The 19,741-nt window shown below is 32.0% G+C and overlaps 2 protein-coding genes across 2 annotated transcripts; both read left to right on the top strand.

Annotated features, from left to right (window-relative positions):
• The first annotated feature begins 1,505 nt into the window (after positions 1–1,505).
• Positions 1,506–6,159, top strand: LOC132716831 (uncharacterized). The gene is made up of 3 exons (XM_060700175.1): positions 1,506–1,926; positions 2,303–2,333; positions 5,124–6,159. Exons 1-3 carry the CDS (start codon positions 1,631–1,633, stop codon positions 5,331–5,333), a joined length of 537 nt encoding a protein of 178 aa, XP_060556158.1. The 5' UTR covers positions 1,506–1,630; the 3' UTR covers positions 5,334–6,159.
• Positions 6,160–8,225: 2,066 nt separating this feature from the next.
• On the top strand, positions 8,226–15,531 carry LOC132716830 (cerebellin-2-like). Its single transcript, XM_060700174.1, has 2 exons — positions 8,226–8,537; positions 13,638–15,531. The coding sequence occupies exons 1-2, from the start codon at positions 8,255–8,257 to the stop codon at positions 14,051–14,053; spliced, it is 699 nt and encodes a 232-aa protein (XP_060556157.1). The 5' UTR covers positions 8,226–8,254; the 3' UTR covers positions 14,054–15,531.
• The last annotated feature ends 4,210 nt before the right edge of the window (positions 15,532–19,741 follow it).

Genomic DNA, 19,741 nt, shown 5'->3' with positions numbered 1-19,741 from the left:
ACAAATGGAATCTCTTGAAAAAACACTTAGTTTAACGATTTAAAATCGTATAACAATTTGTCACGCTATCAGCCGCATGTTGTACTCGTACTGTAATCATAATAACACTTGCTGTTATGCACATAACATAAGAAACATTATGATATCGAAAAATGATCTAAATAAGTCACATGAATATGTTTTTTGTAAATTGAACACTGCTTGAACCCACGGGGAGATGTCATTTTTGTATAGAAAGGGCACAACACATGCAGTCCATTTAGAATGACGATATATGGCAATTCCATACAATCGCCAATATACAGAAAATATTTATACGTCACAAGTACATTTACTTAATTTATGGCCTTAAAAATACATTTAGCATTAATATCAAATGGTCGAATTGTAAGACACGAGTAACAATATAACTAAGGAAACCTTTGTATGATAAGTGCAAAATTGTCCTGAAATGTGTTTAAGTTAACGATATAAAGTCATTGGCTTTACAAAACTCTTGATTCTAAACTGATTTAAATTTGCACGTTCTGGCATTTGAGATCAATGTCTTTATGGTGCTTATCATAACACAATATATACTTTTAGAAATTCACAGAAATAGATTTTTAATATACTGATAAATTAAATCAGCAATTACTTGATGGCTTTAAATAACTGTTATGATTAAATACGAATATTCTGTCTATGAATTAAGGTACCATTGGTTAATACCACGTGATTGAATTATATGATAATCTGATACTGATTCTAAAGTACTTTTATTTAAGTTTTAATTAACCTCTCATTTACATTATTAACTTGAAATTGTAAATTTCTGTCCACAATACACTTTTTAATGATATTGATAATCTAGCATTTCTAAGATTATAATTTTAAAACGACTTTTCTGATCTTACACAATTAGGAAATTATCACGCTATAAAGTCTACGAAAAATTAAATAAAATAAAACACTACTATGAAAGACTGGGGACTGATTTTTTTATTGGGATGGGTTTGGTTAATTTCTAGCTTCATCAAGCTTGAGATGTAACCATTGGAACCAATTTTCCCTTTGTCAGACACAGGAGAGACTTGCTTTCTTTTCTTCTCCCTTTCTTGGTTAATCATTTTTTTATGTCGAATAAACCGTAAACCGCAGCAAACTACACTTCGTTTTGGTTTCATATTTCAATTGTTCTGTTAAGTGTGCGGATTATGCATACCTATTCATATTGCATGATTTATTAATAAAAGTAAAACCATTCATAGCCTGTTAGCTTGTGAATAGTCAATTTCTAGTCTTGTCTTGCCTCGGTCAATAAGACAAATGTACTGCCTGTAAGTTTCCTATTGCTTTATAATTTTTAAACTTAAAGATTTTATGTCGGGACTTCACTTTTAAATAAATCATATGCTTTGTTATACTTGTAACAGATATCACTAAATTACCGTAACTTGATCTATTGGGTGTACTACACATAAGATATACCTGCACTGTTTTTGTATATCTAACGGTTATATCATTTGTTTATTTTATCTGTGTATTTTTCTATTTTATTGTTCAGTATCTGGACTATGTTAATGAGATATAACATGCGAATAGTTAAAGTGTTTAAACAATGCCTGAATAATATATATGTGATTAAATAATGGGTTTCTATAAGACATGCGGAACGTTATTTTGTGGATTAAAACATGACATGCTTAATTATGCACCTTGCCCACCTCCAATGATGGAGTATATTAACTTTTACGAACATGCATTGAAAAGGAATCTGAGTCACGTGGAAGTTTGTGACATATCCAGACGGTGCCGTTTGAATGAAACTCTTGTCGACCAAAAATGTATCACAACAACAACAGGGACAACAAATGAATGCAATGTCGTGTGTTTGATAATAATTTTGATACTTGTGTTCGTTCCCATTATAATACGGATTATAATGTAAGTAACATAATATAGAGAAGTGCCTATACAGCGTGATATATTTTCCAACTGTAGTAAATAAAAGTTATCAAACATTCTTAATGGTTCGTTAAAGAAAAAAACGTTTACATGACCATGTTCAAGCCTGCATTAAAAAGTGTGAATTTAGAAAGCCCTCGTAAAAGAACTTCTCAATAACACCTTAATCAGAAATGTAAAGACATAGGTTAGGTAGGAAAAAAACCCACAAATTTTGAAAATATTCAATACATAAATGAACTTAAAAATACGTTTTTTGCATGGGAAACATTTTACGTTTTGTAGATTGATCGCAATATGATTTGACAAGTACTGATTTCATCAAATTATACAATATCAACATTTTCTATTATAGGATATTAAGGAGAACAAAATGTAGAAATGAGGTAAGTAAATTGTCATAATTAATATCATAGGAATGTTGGCACTGCACTAGTCTTTAGCTCGACTACTCGAAAAATTCGGAGAGCTATTGTACTCACCCTTGCACCAGTGTAACATTAAGTTTTGACCATTTGAACTCAATCCTTGCAATTTTGCGCAATAAGCCTATGGCCATACAAATGTAATATAAATATTTTTGTTGTTTTCATATAACATTCAAGCGCACCACGTTCTAATAACACTTCTTATAACGTGTCATGCAGTATACACCGCTTATATGCTGTTTACGTAAATACCGTTACATATCACATTGTATACTTTTTACATGTTGTCCGTTTGAGCAGAAATAAAAGTATTTAAACGTCTTCTTCTGTTATCACTAGTGGTTTCAAGGGAGGAGGCAGGGCACCAGGGGTGCTGCCCCCTCAATGTCTACGACCATTTATATTAATTTACACGAATTTTACCATACACGAAATGAAGTGTTCTGTTAAATCGTGCAAGTATAAAACGCTCTGATTTAAATCCTACTTTGTGACCTTAAATTAACAGACACGGAAAACATTTTTAAGTATCTATGAATTATGGAAATCGTTGAGCTGTAAGGAAGTGGTGGAGGGGTGTTACTGACACGATCTTTATTATCTCTTTCAGCGTGATTGTGCATACTATCAATTTCGGCGTAGCTACACCACTTATTAAAATCTATGATATTTTTGTAGCACAAACCCCTGAATGATTAAATAATGTAATTATTAAATTAAATTTTATCATATAAGCCAGAAACAGGATCTGTAAAATAGCAAAAAATCGAATCTGATCTACTACAGCCGGTATACATTTCAGTCTAGTCCAACATTGCAATGTATATATAATTAATAAATTCCCTACTTTTGTCATGAATAAGAGTAGCACTACTGGCCTCGTCGTTCAATACAAATATTTTGATCATTCTTGCATCTGACCCCGAGTAATTTTGCACAAACAGGTTTGTCAGAAATCATTGTTTTGAACTTCTGTTAAATGTACCCTGTCCAACATATAGATCATCTTAATACCTATCTCGGCGCAGTTATCCTCGGCTCGGCCTCTTAAAATATTTTAATGAAGCCTGTACACTGTGTATATCCAGTAACGCCGGAATGTGAAAATAACGCACGATTCGTGCAATAAGTAACGCAAAATTTGTGTAATAAATGGAGGATACCTGGTACATAATACATTTTTAATGACATTGATAATGATGTACATAAATAAAGTTCCCCGGTAACTGGCGAAAAGTGCGATTTGATACATTAAATATCACAATTTTCACAAATTCTGCGTCACTTATTTCACGAATAGTGCGTTATGTTCACAATCCGGCGTTACTGGATATACACGGTGCTGTAGGAGATTCTGATTTTTTTCTATGTGTTTCTCTAATATAGACAGATCAAACAGAACGTTTAACTTGAAGAATTCCACAAACTATTAAAATGAACCCGTTTTTTATCGAGTCGACAACTGATAAGATTTTAATGACTTTTTTCATCAAATTTTAATGTCAAAATGTTGGCAGGGTAAATTTTCAACGTTCAAAATGACCCATGGGGTCACATTTCAACAGGGTCAACATTTAATGTTACACCGTCGTCACACTTTGGTGCAAGTTTGTATCTTCTATAACTATTGAATTATGGCACTTTTTGAACTAAGAAAAAATCTTCATTATCCTTGCTCTTGTTTTACTAACAAGCACTGAGATTAGGCTAGCTCGCTGTCTTACTGACAGCTCATGTTATGTTTTTTATAAAAGATTATAAGTTATATTTTACTAGAAATGCGAACAGTTTTGCCCCACACCCCAGCAGAATATGTGCAGACGTCTTGATTGGACAAGTTTTTAATTTACTGCGACCTTGACTTAATGACCTCAAAATATCTGATCTTAAAATCTATAGTGGTTTTCATCTAGTCAAGACCAACATCCAAAACAAGTCTAATGATTGTAGGCCAAAGCTCTCTCTAGATTTTGGCCGGACAAGGTTTGAGCGGCCCAAGCCATGGTGACTTTGACAGTTGACGTTTTAATCAGAAAATCAATAGTGGTCATCTACTAGTAATGGCCAACATACACATCAAATCTAATGACTGTAGGCAAAGCTTTCTTTAGTTATAGTTATACTTTACTGTAGTTATATTTTAAGAGGTCAATACCATAGTGACCTTGACCTTTATCCTCATGATCTATAAATCAATGTGTCATCTACTAGTCATAACCAACCTCCACACTAAACTTCGGACTATACGCAAAATATTTCATAGTTACTGACGACAAGCGATTATTCCTATGGCGACCTTCAAACCATAAAATGAATAAGGGTCAGCTACTAATCATGACCAACCTTCATACCAAGTCCTAGGCCTGTAGGCCTAAGCATTCTCTAGTTACTGGTCGGACAAGGAATAGATGACTTACTTACTCCATCACATTATATTTATTCCCAGTATTTTATTAGGGGCATAAACAAAATTCATATAATATTAACACACATATTTCTTGATATAAGCTTTACGTTCAAAGACACATTCCTCTAGTCTACTTTAAACTGTTCATTACAAACAGCAATAATAATAACCTTAACAGTTAAGAATACATTTTGTATATCAAAAATGATACACAAATATGTAATATTCCATCTTTTGTCTATTTAAGCGTACAGTCGTAACAGATTAATATTTACAAATGAACTTATATCATCAGTTCAAATCATCTTGGCCTATTTGTATAAATTTTGTTTTTTAATTAGAATATTAGAAATGAACCGGAGCGACCAATGGTGAATATCGCTACAATCGACTGCAGGTACAAAAGTGACAAGGACTTGCATACATCATCTTCAAGAGAACACAGATATACACCAGATGAGGTAGGACATAAGCCAGGGCAACACAATTTATTTACATTGGAAATTGAAGATGATGAAGATGCTGAAGATATGTTTATCACTCATTTTTGACATTCACTTTTCCACAAAAAAACCTGTACGAGGATGGGTCAATATATAATGCAATAGGAAGTATAGTTTTTAATTTAGCTCTTTATTTTTGGGTTTATATAAACTATGTTATGCTTCAAAGTATCTGTTTTTCAATGATATCAAAACCATGTGTGCAGTCAACCGATTAAGAATTTTATTTACATTTAAATATACCTTACACGAGTAGTTTCATGTAAAATATGGCATGTAAACGCTCAGTTAAAAGATCTGAAATACGGGCTTTTTTAAAAGCTCAAGCAAAAGTAGGAAAATCTGCTATAGATGTTTTGAATGGCATTTGTTATATTCATGACAACAGTGAAATTCTTATGCAACTGTTTCTGCGTTTCGAAGTGGTTGCATACATTTAAAAACGGACACACATCAATTAAAGATGCATATTAGTCTAGTAGAAAACGCTTTATAGTTACTGGCAAAACATTCATTATGTCACGCCCATCATTGACAAAGATGCAAGCCTTTCACTTACCCAGATAGCCCAGAAAGAGATATCAAACAGGTCAAATCATAATATTCTAAAGAAGTACTGGAAATTAAGGCGAATAACTGACAGGTAGAAAACCCATATGCTAACATCTGACCAGAAAAAGTAGCAAGTTAAATCCGCTCGTGAAAAACGAGTAGCTGCCCACTATAATATTCTCCAGACTTGGCACGCTGTGACTTTTTTACTCTTTCCTAGACGGACAAAACAACAACAACAACTGCATCTTGCAAGTCATAGTTACGTACAAGAGTAGAAATGGACTTAGGTTGGTCATTTGTGTTTCTCCATCTAAATGTGGATAGCTAACACTATTAAAATCAAATCATCTCTTTTATTATATATTTCGGTTACTATGATATTGTTAATGAAAGAAATGTCTAAATCTAAAACAAGATGTAATTTAATGCCTGAAGAGGTAGTCTTATTTAATTTTAGTTCACTGGGATATATTGTAATAACCATTTGATCGAAATAAGGATGATTCATGCTAAGGATATCATCTAGGTAGCGAAAAGTGTTATTAAATGCATGTGTAATGTCCTGATGCGAAGTACGTGAACGACTTAACATAAAATCCCTGAAATAAATCAGCTATCAGGGGTACACCTCAAATAAAAAGTTTTTGAAAAATAAAAACAAAAGAATTTCTGAGGCATTATGGGCATTTCAACGGGTTATGAAACATCTATCAAGTCCGGGTAATTTTTATCAATTCTCGTATTACATGTAACACGTGTTTTATGAAAGTAGCATTGACTCTTTGTTTTTAGAATTTAATACGGAATTAATGAAATCGAAAGTCAGAGTACATCAATATTAAAAGAGACATTGACCTTCCATTTTTTAAATTCATTTTCTTTTATTGATATTTCTTATTCATAATAGTGAATAGCAAAAAAAAAAATAAAAAAAAATAAAAAAAGAACAACCAAAAACTGTCCGTTAGATAAACACAATTATGTGGAAAATGTATAATATACCAGGCATTAAACTAATACACTTTTTAAAAAGATAACTGCTATCCCTTTATTATCTCATGTTTGATAAATTAAACAAGTTAGGTTACACATTATGAAAGAAATATTTTATGTATATTTATTTGGAAACTATCTTGAATATAAACCTTAGTTGGGTTTAAAGTACTAATTTAACCCTATTTAAATCTTGCAAGCCAATTATGTGGCTCTCTCATTTGTGAACTTTAATCTATCAATATTTTTTTCTCATCCTATGGGTGTCACTGAAGTAATCTTGTATAACACATGACGAATTCAGAGTGTTGATTTCCCAATATCATGTTTAACATGCATCGAAAGAAAATATTTGGATGGATATGTGCGACAGGACATTGTAATTTGATATTTAAAGGAAAATTGCGAACACATATTGTATCACAGTGTATCTCGAATACAAAAACGTTTGTTTCTTATCCCTCGGTTGAAAGTTATCTTATTATCTGTAAAAATATGTTTACAAGTTACAAATACTTCTGTATGTTTTTACATAAAGGGATGTTCGCAACGTTCAATCCTGGTTGATACTAAGTTGTTTTTGTTTGTTTGTTTGTTTAATTTTACGCCTTTTCCCAACAGTATTTCAGTCATATAGGCGGGTAGTTTCCTAACCATCGTTCTTGGAGAGTTACACCAGTACTAGACTACCTTACTCCGCGCTAAACTAGATACTAAGTTGTGTAAAGCTGATAAAATATAGTGTCAATTATCTTCAGTGTAATTAACATAACATAAAAAAGGTATTGATATGCCGAATAACAAAATCATGACGTTTCGAGAACAAATGAAGAAAGAGTGATTTTCAATATCTGCTTGCAATAACAAATGTGTCAGATTGACTAAAATAAAGGTTGTTATTACGCATTGCAAGCAGGAATTACTTCATTACGATCTGACCTAACTCTCTATTCGGATATTGTTCACTGCAATATTCAATGCAGTGTCTTAGTTAGATACAAATATATAAAGCAAGACACGTCCGCAAAACATATTCAGAGATGTAAAAGAAGAAGATTTATGTATCTAAAAATGTGGCTGAACAAATTGTTTCGACATGCAATACACCATAAGAGACTTGTTTTTTAAAGTTTGATCTAGAATTTTAAAGCAAAATAGAGATAAAACACCATTTTGTCTAATATGTCACTTTATAAATTTCTTAGGAATAAATTTGAAAAAAATATTTCTCTTTTTATTCTTGCAAAACGTATCGTCTTAAATTATTTTTTTCACATGTCATAGTAATCACAAACAATTAGTAATGTTAACAGAAAATTATGACCAGCCCTTATGATGGTTTGTATAAACATCGCTACCTAAAGTACAAATCTTTCATAAACTTTACAGGGAGATAATAATAAACATTCCAGTAAGTGACGATGTTTCGATACCTAGGAATATTTTTCTGCTCTTTTGCCTTATTATCAGCAGAACAATCATGTTCAAAATTTCACTATGAGGAGCAATCATTAAGAAAGATGATTACGGTGGAGATTTTAGTGGACAAACTTAAGGCGGATGTTGATGAAACCAAAGGAAACCTTCATGACACATTGGCTTATATAACAACTGAACGCACTGAATCTAACAAAATGCTTAAACAAATAACATCAAGAATTGTGGATATTGAAAATACTCTGAAGGACTTAAAAGATGAGAAAGGTAAATTTTGACATGAACTGTATTTAAATATTGAAACGTATTATATCAGTTCATTTAGTTTTCATATTAATAGTTATCGTTCACGATGTAGAGTAATTAATTAGACTACATCTACATTGCACAATAATTTCGTACGATTGTGTAAGAAATAATATTGGTCCCAGCAGTGTTAATCAGGAGGTTGATATACGGAAGAGTAGGGCCGGAGGGTGATAATGGGCCCACGAAATGAATAAGATCGCGAGGGCTTCAGTCCGAGGGCATTATTTATTTCTAGACAGATTATCACTTTCCGGCCTATCTCTGACGTGTATAAACGTCTTTAATACACTTGACAAATTGCACTATTTTAATAAGATCTACTTTGATATTCCTATATTGAAATGTCTGTCTCTGTACTTTACAGAACAGTAGCTAACAGAGTTTCTTCCCGTATGTGTATTAAAACTTAAAACGTCCAGTACTGTAAAATAAAGTTTCTCGATATAAAATTGTTGTATTGTTTTCTTTCATTTTCAAAAAAGCTGTGTTTGTACAAATTACGTTTAAGTTCTCATAAAAAATCATACGATCCGTACTTAAAATAGAGTAAAACGGAAACCCAAAAGAACGCCCAAAACGACAAAATTGAAAATGTTGCAGGCTCGGTTTGATCGAGCCTCTAACAAGAAAGTACAAGTTCACGTCCACGCTTTTTAGCACCTGGTTAAGCAGTTCTCAGTTGAAATTGTAAAATTTTGATTTTAGAAACATCCGCAAATGTGTCCATAAGGCGATTATTATGAAATCAGTGCTATTTCTTGGACCTCAATTCAAAAAATGCGTTTGCCCTAAACGAGAAAACAATTGGCAATACTAAATAAAATGAAATTTTGAAATTTTGAGAAGGGATTTGAGGTGATGCAACCTGCATTTCACAGACAAAACGTCAAACGACAAATTTGTAAAGCAGGAAACATATCTAACTTAGTTGGAAAAAGGTCCAATATAAGAAACGAAAATACCACGTAACATGTTAACAAAGTAATTTCGTGCTGAACGATCTTCAAAAAATCGAAAATGTAACATCTTTGATATTTACGGGCGACTTTTTACGGCCTTCACATGGCATTAATAACCTCTTCGGCTATTATTCATAATAATAACGGACTTAATACGAATTAAACATGGTTTACAACGCGATTTCAGATGTTTTAAATGTAAACAAATCTTTCAAAACATATATTGAATGTAATATATTTGACATCCAAAGGAAAATAGAGTCTGTTTCGGTAAAATTATGATTGAAAATATGTCTGACATTCGTAATCAATTTGAAATTGTCCGATGCTATATTATAAACAAATCAGACATAATGTAAATAGGTAGACATTTTGTACCCATAATAATAAATATGTAAATTATATACTGTTTACTTTTATATCTATAAATTTACTAAATTTAGATTTTTTTCTCTCTCGATGTATTGGAAAATACTTAGTCAACAACTCCAAGCATTGAATTTAATTTAAATTACTTTTTGTTTAAATGTTGTGATTCCTAGCATAGGATAGAACGAAATACCGTTTCCGTTCAGTTTTTATTCTTACTATTGTGTTCGAGGTCCTTATCTAAAGTTTGATGGAAAGGGTCGAGAACATGCGTTTGAACCAGTTGAAATCATAGACAATTTTGTTACTATACATAGTACAAGTGTTTTGAAAATTATTAAATTGAATTTGTCTACAATGGACATATTTTTCAATCAAATCAATCAAATGTTATGAAGGTAGGGAGTAAGCACATATGAGCAAATTAAGTACATTTGCTTCGATATATCTGTCTGGAATCCGAAATATCAAAGTTTTTAACGAGGTTCAGTTTGAATTATCTTAAGATTTCAATTTATACAAGCCTATACGGATTCTATTAAGGATGACAGTAACACTTGTTAGGCCTTTCTACAGAGCCATGGAATGACGTACAAAATGAAAAGAAGTATGATATAAACAATTTATTTGAAAATATCTCTTTTTTTCAGATTGAATTATGCTTTGAACAATGTTAAAGTGCTATTAAACCTCGTCAATATTCAAATAATGATAGAAAATGTCCAATAAACTACAATCATCTTTCCAGAAGCGCTAAATGAATCAAGATCAGTGAAAACTTAACATTTATTTCATTTTGTTCATACATACCTTAGAATAAAATATTTAAAAGATATATCACTTTTTAAAGTTTTTTCTAATGTGTTATTTTATTGAGTATAGAAATAAATTGCATACTTCTGTTAACAATGACAAATATCCTTTATACGTAATCTGATCTATGTACATAAAACATAGATAAATTTAAAATATGAACAATATAGAGTCAATCAACCTGATTCTTTTATTTTCACCGACGTTAGGAACTAGTTGGCGAGTCTTTTTATACCAAAATGCTATTATGCGCGTTAGGCATTTGACTTTGTTATGAAAAACTCACAATCGTGTTGTTTGTGCCGTGTGCCGGCCGTAAAAAGTAAAATCGTACATGCAATCAATGTTGTTATATTTTCATCCTCAATTGATTGTTCGGCGGTAAGATATTTCCCCGTACTTCAAGTCCCCTTCTCCTGTGCCCATATACTTTGTGGGCATATTAATCAATAAATTGTATTTGATTTCCTAGTCGGTAACTATTTTGTCCTGTTATGTATTGTTGGAGTGATTATCCTGTCCGTGTTCTGCTTTGTGCCCTATCCTGTTTTTGTTTGGGGTCCTCCTGGGCTCCTGGCCGCTGGACCTTGTTGCTGGTTCGCGTGGAGGTTGCGGTCATTGAACGCCGCCTTTCCTAGTTGATCTTGGTTTTCATATTTTAAATATTCGAATGAAAGTTGAAAGAGTAGAGTTTAGGGGAAAACTGTTAAAAGCAATAATTATTATCCTCTAACATTGACATAAAACGCATTTAAAATATCTAAAGGGATCTAAAAGATCGCCCGATACTAACTTTTAGGTGTGAATATAATAACTTCCTGTTACACTAAATCATTTAAGCTGTTGTGTTTGTATTATCGTCATACAGATCATTTTAAAGCGATATTTTCCTTGATTATATCTTTTGTTAAGTTATGATGAAACAAAAGAAGAAAAAATCCAAAGAAATGAAATTGTTTAAAAACAAGAAAGACGCCTGGCTATGTTTTGTTTTTCAAATAGTAAATAACTTTTGAACTATTTAAAGCAGTGTTCACATTAGACTTCATGCAATTTCTTTTAGATTCAATATGTGATGCTATTTTCATAAATATGGATAAATATAATATAATAACATCTAAATGAAATTTCATCGCTTAGATATCCCCTAAATTTCTCGTTATAGGGACCCTTCAAGACCTAAACTCGGCATATACTAAAAAGTCCATGTACACACATGCTTTAAAAGGCTATGTCGAAGGGAGAAAATTAAACAGCAGCATAAACATGCAGCCCCTAGCCAGTATTTTTTTAGTAGTTAAACACCGTTTTCTTCCTTGTACAATTTAGAATATTTGTTTAATTGTTTAAGTATTTGATTAACCAATTCATTATTGATAGTGTTATGTCCCTTTTTAGCACATTTTCAGTGAATCGCAGAATAAATTTTGATGGATTACATACATTGTGTTTATATTTGGTTCGTTAGTATTTTATAATTACATCGAAATACATGTTAAGTTCAATATTAAATGCAATAACTTTGTAATGTTATAGTAATGCATCTTATTAAGCGAATTTTCTATGAAAATATTGGTGTCCGCATCATAAAGTTTTAATAGTTGTAATTATATTGCGATTGTTTGGCATTAAATGTTATACCAACAAATGTTTAGTTCAATTTTCCCTGCAAACAAGTGGTGAAAGAGTTATGCCCATTTAAATCATGCATTTATACACGAACATAATAGCAAATTTTTAATGCGTTTGGGTTGATAACTGATTTATCTGTGAAAATTATATTTGATAATTTCACAGTAAAAATTATCAAAATTTAATTTCACACTTTTCCATGACGATATTTTTTTTATAATATTTTCCCCATGTGGCACCTGAATTTTATTTTTGCTGACAATTCTGACATTTTCGGGACTGTTTAGAGAAAAGCGAATATGAAATGGATAACAAACTTAAATTTCAAAAGTAATAAAAAGAAGAAAACTTACTCCAATTCATTCAAATTACCAATCACCGAATATCGTCTCTAATTTTTTGTCTAAAAAATCCATTTCCTTCCACATGCAAAACTGCTCTTGATGACATTTAAGCATATTTAAAAATCAGACGAGCAATAACTGCCTAATGCAATATATAAACTAGAAAAGCAATCCGATAAATAAGTAAGCAACCCAGCGTTCGTAAGTCAGCCGTTCAACAATTCCATGTTTTCGAATTTCCTGCCCGCTTTTTGAATGTTTACACATTTGTCAACGCTTATTTATTGTCTGTAACAATCCTCAAATAAGTTTCCGATGTATGACCAACAAATCCAAATGATATCCCTCTGAATCAAACACAATTATATTCCTCCTAAGAAATACACAACTTTTAAAACTGGCGCCGCTAACATTTCGCATAGCCTGGTCTAATATAAATTCGCCGTAAGTAACGGAGTTACGGTCGGATTGTGTGACTTTTTCTTCTGTTTTCATTATTAAAGCAAGTTATCATTTATATTTTTTGAATAAAGTAAATAATATCATCGCCATTTAACGTTGATTGCCCACCTAATCTTTCAGCTCAAGACTTCTTGTATTTTATGAAAAAAATCGACTAAAATGAGGCTACTAGTGGGGAAAACACATTTTAATAATTATTTAAGTAAATATTAAGGAAATTTCATTTAAAATTGTTTTTAAGCATAAAATAAAAAGAAAATGTGTTTGCTTGTGTATGATGCTATTTTATTTCATCTGTTGAACTTTAAAAACAGTAATCTCACTCGTGGCTACGCTATAGTGTTTGAGTGTTTGAAAGTGCTTTAAGATTTGATAATTCTTTTATATGGTGTGTAGTTGTTAATGAGATAATAATTTCATTTAATTGCAATCTGGTTAATATTGATCTGCATAATTTCTGTCTTTTTGTATTTTAACAGAAACAGCGGATATAATTCACTTTAGTGCGAGAGGAATCAAGAATAGGTCACCTGCTACAAAAGAAACACTGGTGTTTTCATCAATAATGTCAAACCATGGATCGGCGTATGACAAATCCACCGGAATATTCACGGCACCTGTTAGAGGACTTTATATGTTTAATCTTCATCTTTGCATCTATCGGGACAAATATTTGTATTTTGAGATTGTTGCTAATGACCACGCAATTTTTAGAGGCCTAGGAGTCGATGATACAAGTAAATGGTCAACATGCCATTCCTATAGTACTTCTACCATACTGAATGCATTGGATAAGGTTGCAGTTAAAGCTGCCAGAACAAGCGGGAGCGCCCTTTGGGAAAGTGACTCTGAAACTTGGAATATGTTCAACGGATTTCTTGTTCTTAAATATTAACAAAAAGAAAAAAATCAAACAAACAAAAAATAACAAAAAACAGCAAGACAAAATAGTGCTTTAAAGAATTGTTAACATGGGACACGTAACCGCTTTAGTGCTAAAATCACAAATCAAACATTTTTATGACATAACCTACTTCTTGCTGGTATTTATTGTTTTAGACTAGAATGTTATTTAAAAATGTCAATTTAGACCACCAGTGGCTTTAAAAGAATATCATTAAATAATGCGGTGCTCACAAGACATTGCAATACCTTTTATAAAGTCAATCTTGAATGTCAAAGTCGATTTTCTGCATCTCTCCTTTGAATATAATCTTTGTGTAGTAGAATTTATTGATAAAAAGGCATAATCATATCCTTTACTGGTGGCCATAATTTGTAATATTGCTATCACAAATTATTTGTTCAATGAAATCGACAAAACTGGTTTATTGACATCGTGTTTACATGTATCACAATATCAAGCGGAATTGCCTTTACATTGAAATTGCCTTTCAACATTTCTTATTTGCGTAGTTATGCTCTGATGCATTTGGGAAATGAAGTATGTATAGATATCATGATGAAGCATAACATATATTTTAATTTCGCCTTTTTAACCTACCCCTGTAATTGTCCTACCTGAAGTTTTCTTTTGAGGGGCGGAAAACGGAAATAACGAAAACTCACATGTATATTGATGTTTTTCAAAATATCTTGATTAATCGATTAAAAACCACAGTATTTACTAGGAATGGGTTACAAGTCGTATTAAGTACTGTAGGAACAAGTACTGTGTTTTTCTGATTACCGGTAGTAACGTTACACTCAGTACTCGGTATAAATGCAAAAAGATTCTGTACTTGTACTCATAATTTCTCAGGTACTGTTTCTAAAATACACGCTACTCTCATAAGTTTGTCAAGTATGTCGCTATGCGATAATAATGCCACTGACATTTTTATTTATGAATTCATTAATGTTTCTACTATTTAAACGTAATAAATGTAGAGTGGTCCACACACACGAGCGCGTGAATGCACGCACGTACACGCACACGCACGCACACACACACGCGCACGCGCGAGCACACGCACACACACACACACACACACAGACGCACACATTTAGGCAGCTACATAAGTCGAAGTCATGCAACAATATGAAATGCGGATATTTATCTTAATTAATCAGCGAAGCACCTGAGGTTTTCCTCCTATAAAGCTGGAATGTCGTCATATGCCCATTACAAAGTTGGTGACAAGTAAATAAATGAATATTAAGAGTCATTACGTTTGACAAAATTTATTCATTTCCTTTTTGAAAATACCTATTTTGTACAAAGAAACTAAACTATTTAAATGAAATTAACAAAATATTTTCAAAACATCTTAAGAATATCAAAAATGACCACTAATTCTTACGGTTTATTTGTTTTTGTATTCCCTAATTGTTTTTCTATCGAAAACGTTATATGTATACGTTCAATTGTCATTTACTTACATCTTGTCCTCTATTTTAACATTGTATTTTTAGTAATTGCATAGTTTTATTATAAACCTATACATACATGTGCTTTTTATAATCATTTTTGTATATATATTTGTATATAAACAACACATAAACAACACAATGTACTAATAAATCAGTTTAAGAATAAATTTTGTTTTTCTCTTTTTTAACCATATGCTTGCTGGTGTAAACTGATTACCTTGAGACCAGTGTAGACCAAGATAAGCCGACATAAACATGCCGTTGTCTGCAGTGTTTGTATAGTGTAAAAAGAAAGTAACTTATATACTTTCGTTGCATTGTGTTTGATGCCTTTTAAATGGAATTATGGAAATTTTCCCATATATTTGATCATCTGTTGTGGTCATCGAAAATGACCGTAAAGGGTTTAATGATTCTGGTCACTGAAATTTATTATATTTTTCCTCATTCACAGGCCATTATCAATAAGAAGGCATAAACAAGAATTACTGATACTTTATATATTTGGGAAAATACTTCAATATGTATGAGATTGCTTCCAGTCTTATTCTTTTGTTGCATTGATTGTAAATACATTTGTATGTCAATGTAAAAATTATTCTTGTAAATGAAGAATTAAATATGTTTAAATTAAACAAGAAGTTACTGCACGGCTTGGACAAAATAGTTTGTAAAGATCATGGAAAGCTTTCTAAAACATATTAACACTGATTTTTGGCAAATATTTCGTCATCGTAGTGCAATATCGACAAGTACTAAGTTAAATGAGATAACTAATTAATGCACTAAGGCGAATTTGTTGACATATGTCTCACATTTCAAGCTGCTAGAATTTGTCTGTTAAGACCAGCTGTACACACATCGGTCTTTTAGATGACATCATAGATCATATTTATACCGAACATCTTCATTCCTCTAAAGCAGACACTTTGTTTTGACTTTCTGACAAAATCTCAGAAATGACAAAGGAAACTTTTACTGAAATTTGATTTGAAATTTCAAAAAGCAGCACATTTTTCATATTAAATATTAAAAATAAATATGGATATGTTATACCCATAAACTGATACAAGATCAAGTGATGTTAAAATACTTGTATTACGTTTGATATTCTTTCAAAATGTATTTCTTAGGAATGTCATGGTCTTTTTTTTTATCAAACATATTGCAGGATAATTCAATAAATTATATAATTATCAGTCATCAGAATAGAGGCCTGATGAATTCATAGAACAGTTGAATGTCAAATCTTGCAGGTGAACGGCAATATGTGGGTGTGGAACGTACACAAATAACATGAAATCGTTTCTGACACAGCGGAAATATATCACCATCACTATTGTCTCGACAGAAATACATAGAAATATATTGATTATTAGTGCTTTGCAGCTGTAAAACAATCTGTGGTTCTTTAACAAAACATGCCATTATTAATCGCCACGTACCAGTTGTCCTAAATATATGTTGTAGTTCATAAACAATCACCTGTCACGTAGTATAGATATTCTGGTAAAGTAAGCTTTTATACAGATGCAATTTATTTACATGCACATTTGATGCCGTGCTTTAAAAAGCATGTATAATGATAATGCAGGCAAGCAGGTATCTATATAAATGTTCTCCTTTTCTTGAAAACATATTAACTTAACCCTGTACATGTGAACGGAAATGTATTGATGAGTCCGCCAACGACTCTATCAAAAGAGTTAATGTTTAACAATGTAGTGCGCAATGCATGGTGTAACAAAACACTGGTTTGCTTTTATTACACTGTCCATTATAAAGGACATGACACTTGGCGTCGTAGATTTAACTTTGAATTGATAAAATAACAACACAACTATTTTACTTTAAAAATGCACCACAACTCTGATGAAGCCTATTGATGTTTTCACAACATCAGTATATATTGTGATACCTGTCAATTATCGCCATTTGGCAATCTAATTTAAATTCCTATTTTCTGTGTTTGTGTTGGTGTTTTTATATATGTAAAAATTATTGTACTGTTATCTTCTGTTCTAATGATATTTTTCAACCATCCTAATTATCGCTTTGGAAAGGCAGATGAAAGGCGTGTAAATATTCAGATTGATATTCAAAATAAACATAATATCTCAGTCGTTCATCGTGAAAGAAATACAATAGTTAGTGACATACGTGTTAATGAAAAAATATATATTAAATAAGGTTATAGCAAGCAAATCTGACTCACTGTGAAGACATTTGAACAGCGTGAAAACATTTCAAACGAAGCAATTTTCCATTTCACTGTTTCGAAACACCTTGGCTGGTAGTGTTTGATTTACTGTTAAAATTTGCTGTTTTCCAGTTCTTTCAGTGCAAAGGTAAAAATTATACCAAATTGAAATGGGATATTATAGCGTGTTTTTTATCTCCAAATCTATTTGTACCCAAAAAAGGGATAAAAGTTCATCCTTATTGAGTATCATAATTATAAAGCTTGGGCGCTCATTTGGTAGAGGTGGAGAGATGAAACAGCTCAAACATTTATTCCTGAAATGAACAAAGATGAATTTGCGAAACAATATGCACCATGAAAAACTCACCGATGTTGACATTTTAAAGTTTCATGGGCGATTCTAAATCAAAGGGAAAAAACCATGCATTTAACTATTTTTACTGGTTATGTTACTAATTATAATAGTTTTATTCGCACTTGAAAATTTCAGATTACCCAGAGTGCAAGCAGATTGTTGGTTCGATCATTGTTTTACAATACATATATCAATACCAGAGAGGAAGATCCAGTTTCGTTATTGAGAATATTAAAAAAATTAAAAAGAAAATGGAAAAAACAACAACAACAACAACAAAAAAAAAACAAAAAAAAACAAACAAAAAAAACACCACGAAACGTATTGAAATTAACTCATGTCCTTTCTCTTTTTTCGACTTTTATCCAAAGCTTAAATGAAGCAGTTATGCTTACAGATTTGTTTTAGAACATTATTGTCTTTTATGAAAATGTGCTATATATGTCAAGTATGTAAGCTGCACATTGTTAACGTGGTGTAATCCGCTGTCTCTTTCATATTTACTGTTACACGACAAATACAAAATTAATGAAAGGGGCATGTTTATATTAAATTCAGCAGATTATTCTACTCTTTATCATCAGGAAGCAGGATTTTCCTTACGGCCAGTTTTAGATAATTCTCAAGTATAACGTTAGTGGGAGAACATCATTGAAATGTTTAAATTGAATTACTAGTATTTTTTTCAACATCGTACTGCTACACATACTCGTACATTTTTGATCGTTTCGATTTTATTTTTAAAATATATATCATTGATTTATATTTTGAAAATACGGAGAAAAAAACATTGAAATACTTGACACCCTGAAAATCGTTCTCGTTCTTTACGGGACTTGAAAATTATATGACTTACGTAAGACGGGTTATAATGATAGCACTTTAAACCCATTACTTCATTGAGCAATTTGTGAAAAAATGGACTGTTTTCATTGAAAAGTCTCCCGTTACAAGTTCAAATTGCTAACTATTAATACTATGAAAAACTGCTTCAACACTAATTAAACTTGGCACAAATGTTGACTGGACCATTGCCCTTGCAACAGCATGCTCAGGCTTAAAATTTTCTGTTACCATGGCAAACCCCCCGGGGACATCTCAAAATTGGAAAAATCACTATTTTCGCGTTGATTTTTTCCATCAAAAATTGATTTCAAAGTGCTGCAACTTCTCTCAACTGGATTTGAAGATAGAGTCAAATGCTTCTCAGCGTTGGTTACACGTTACCTTCATGATCAATCTGAGGTCATTACAGCCTCTCACAAAGTCCAAAATTTTCGTGGCGATGAGGGGGACTCCGCCCCCCTTCAAACCCCCCCCAAACACCGAAGGGGGCACATCCCTGATGTATCTTTTGGTTGGGGGCCGCGCCGAAAAAGAGGTCACTTTTTTTAACAACATTTCTCAAACAAAAACAAGTGTTGGGGGCCTAAATAAGGCATTTTTTCATCATTTGACACACCAAAAAGGGGGGGGGGGGGTTAAAAAGGCGTTAAAAGGCGTGTATATGAAGTAATGGGTTAATATACGGAATTACGACTTTTTGAAGTTTTAACTTAAACATTGTAAACCTTACATACTTTGATACTTCACTAATGGACCAATTTATGTTAGTAGTCCACCAGCGGACTTAAACAGAAATACACACATGT

This window comes from Ruditapes philippinarum, unplaced genomic scaffold (assembly GCF_026571515.1).
Source record: "Ruditapes philippinarum isolate M1 unplaced genomic scaffold, ASM2657151v2 ctg11927_1_1_1_1, whole genome shotgun sequence".
In the NCBI taxonomy this organism is placed as follows: Eukaryota; Metazoa; Mollusca; class Bivalvia; order Venerida; family Veneridae; genus Ruditapes; species Ruditapes philippinarum.
This window is presented reverse-complemented; position numbering and strand designations above follow the sequence as displayed.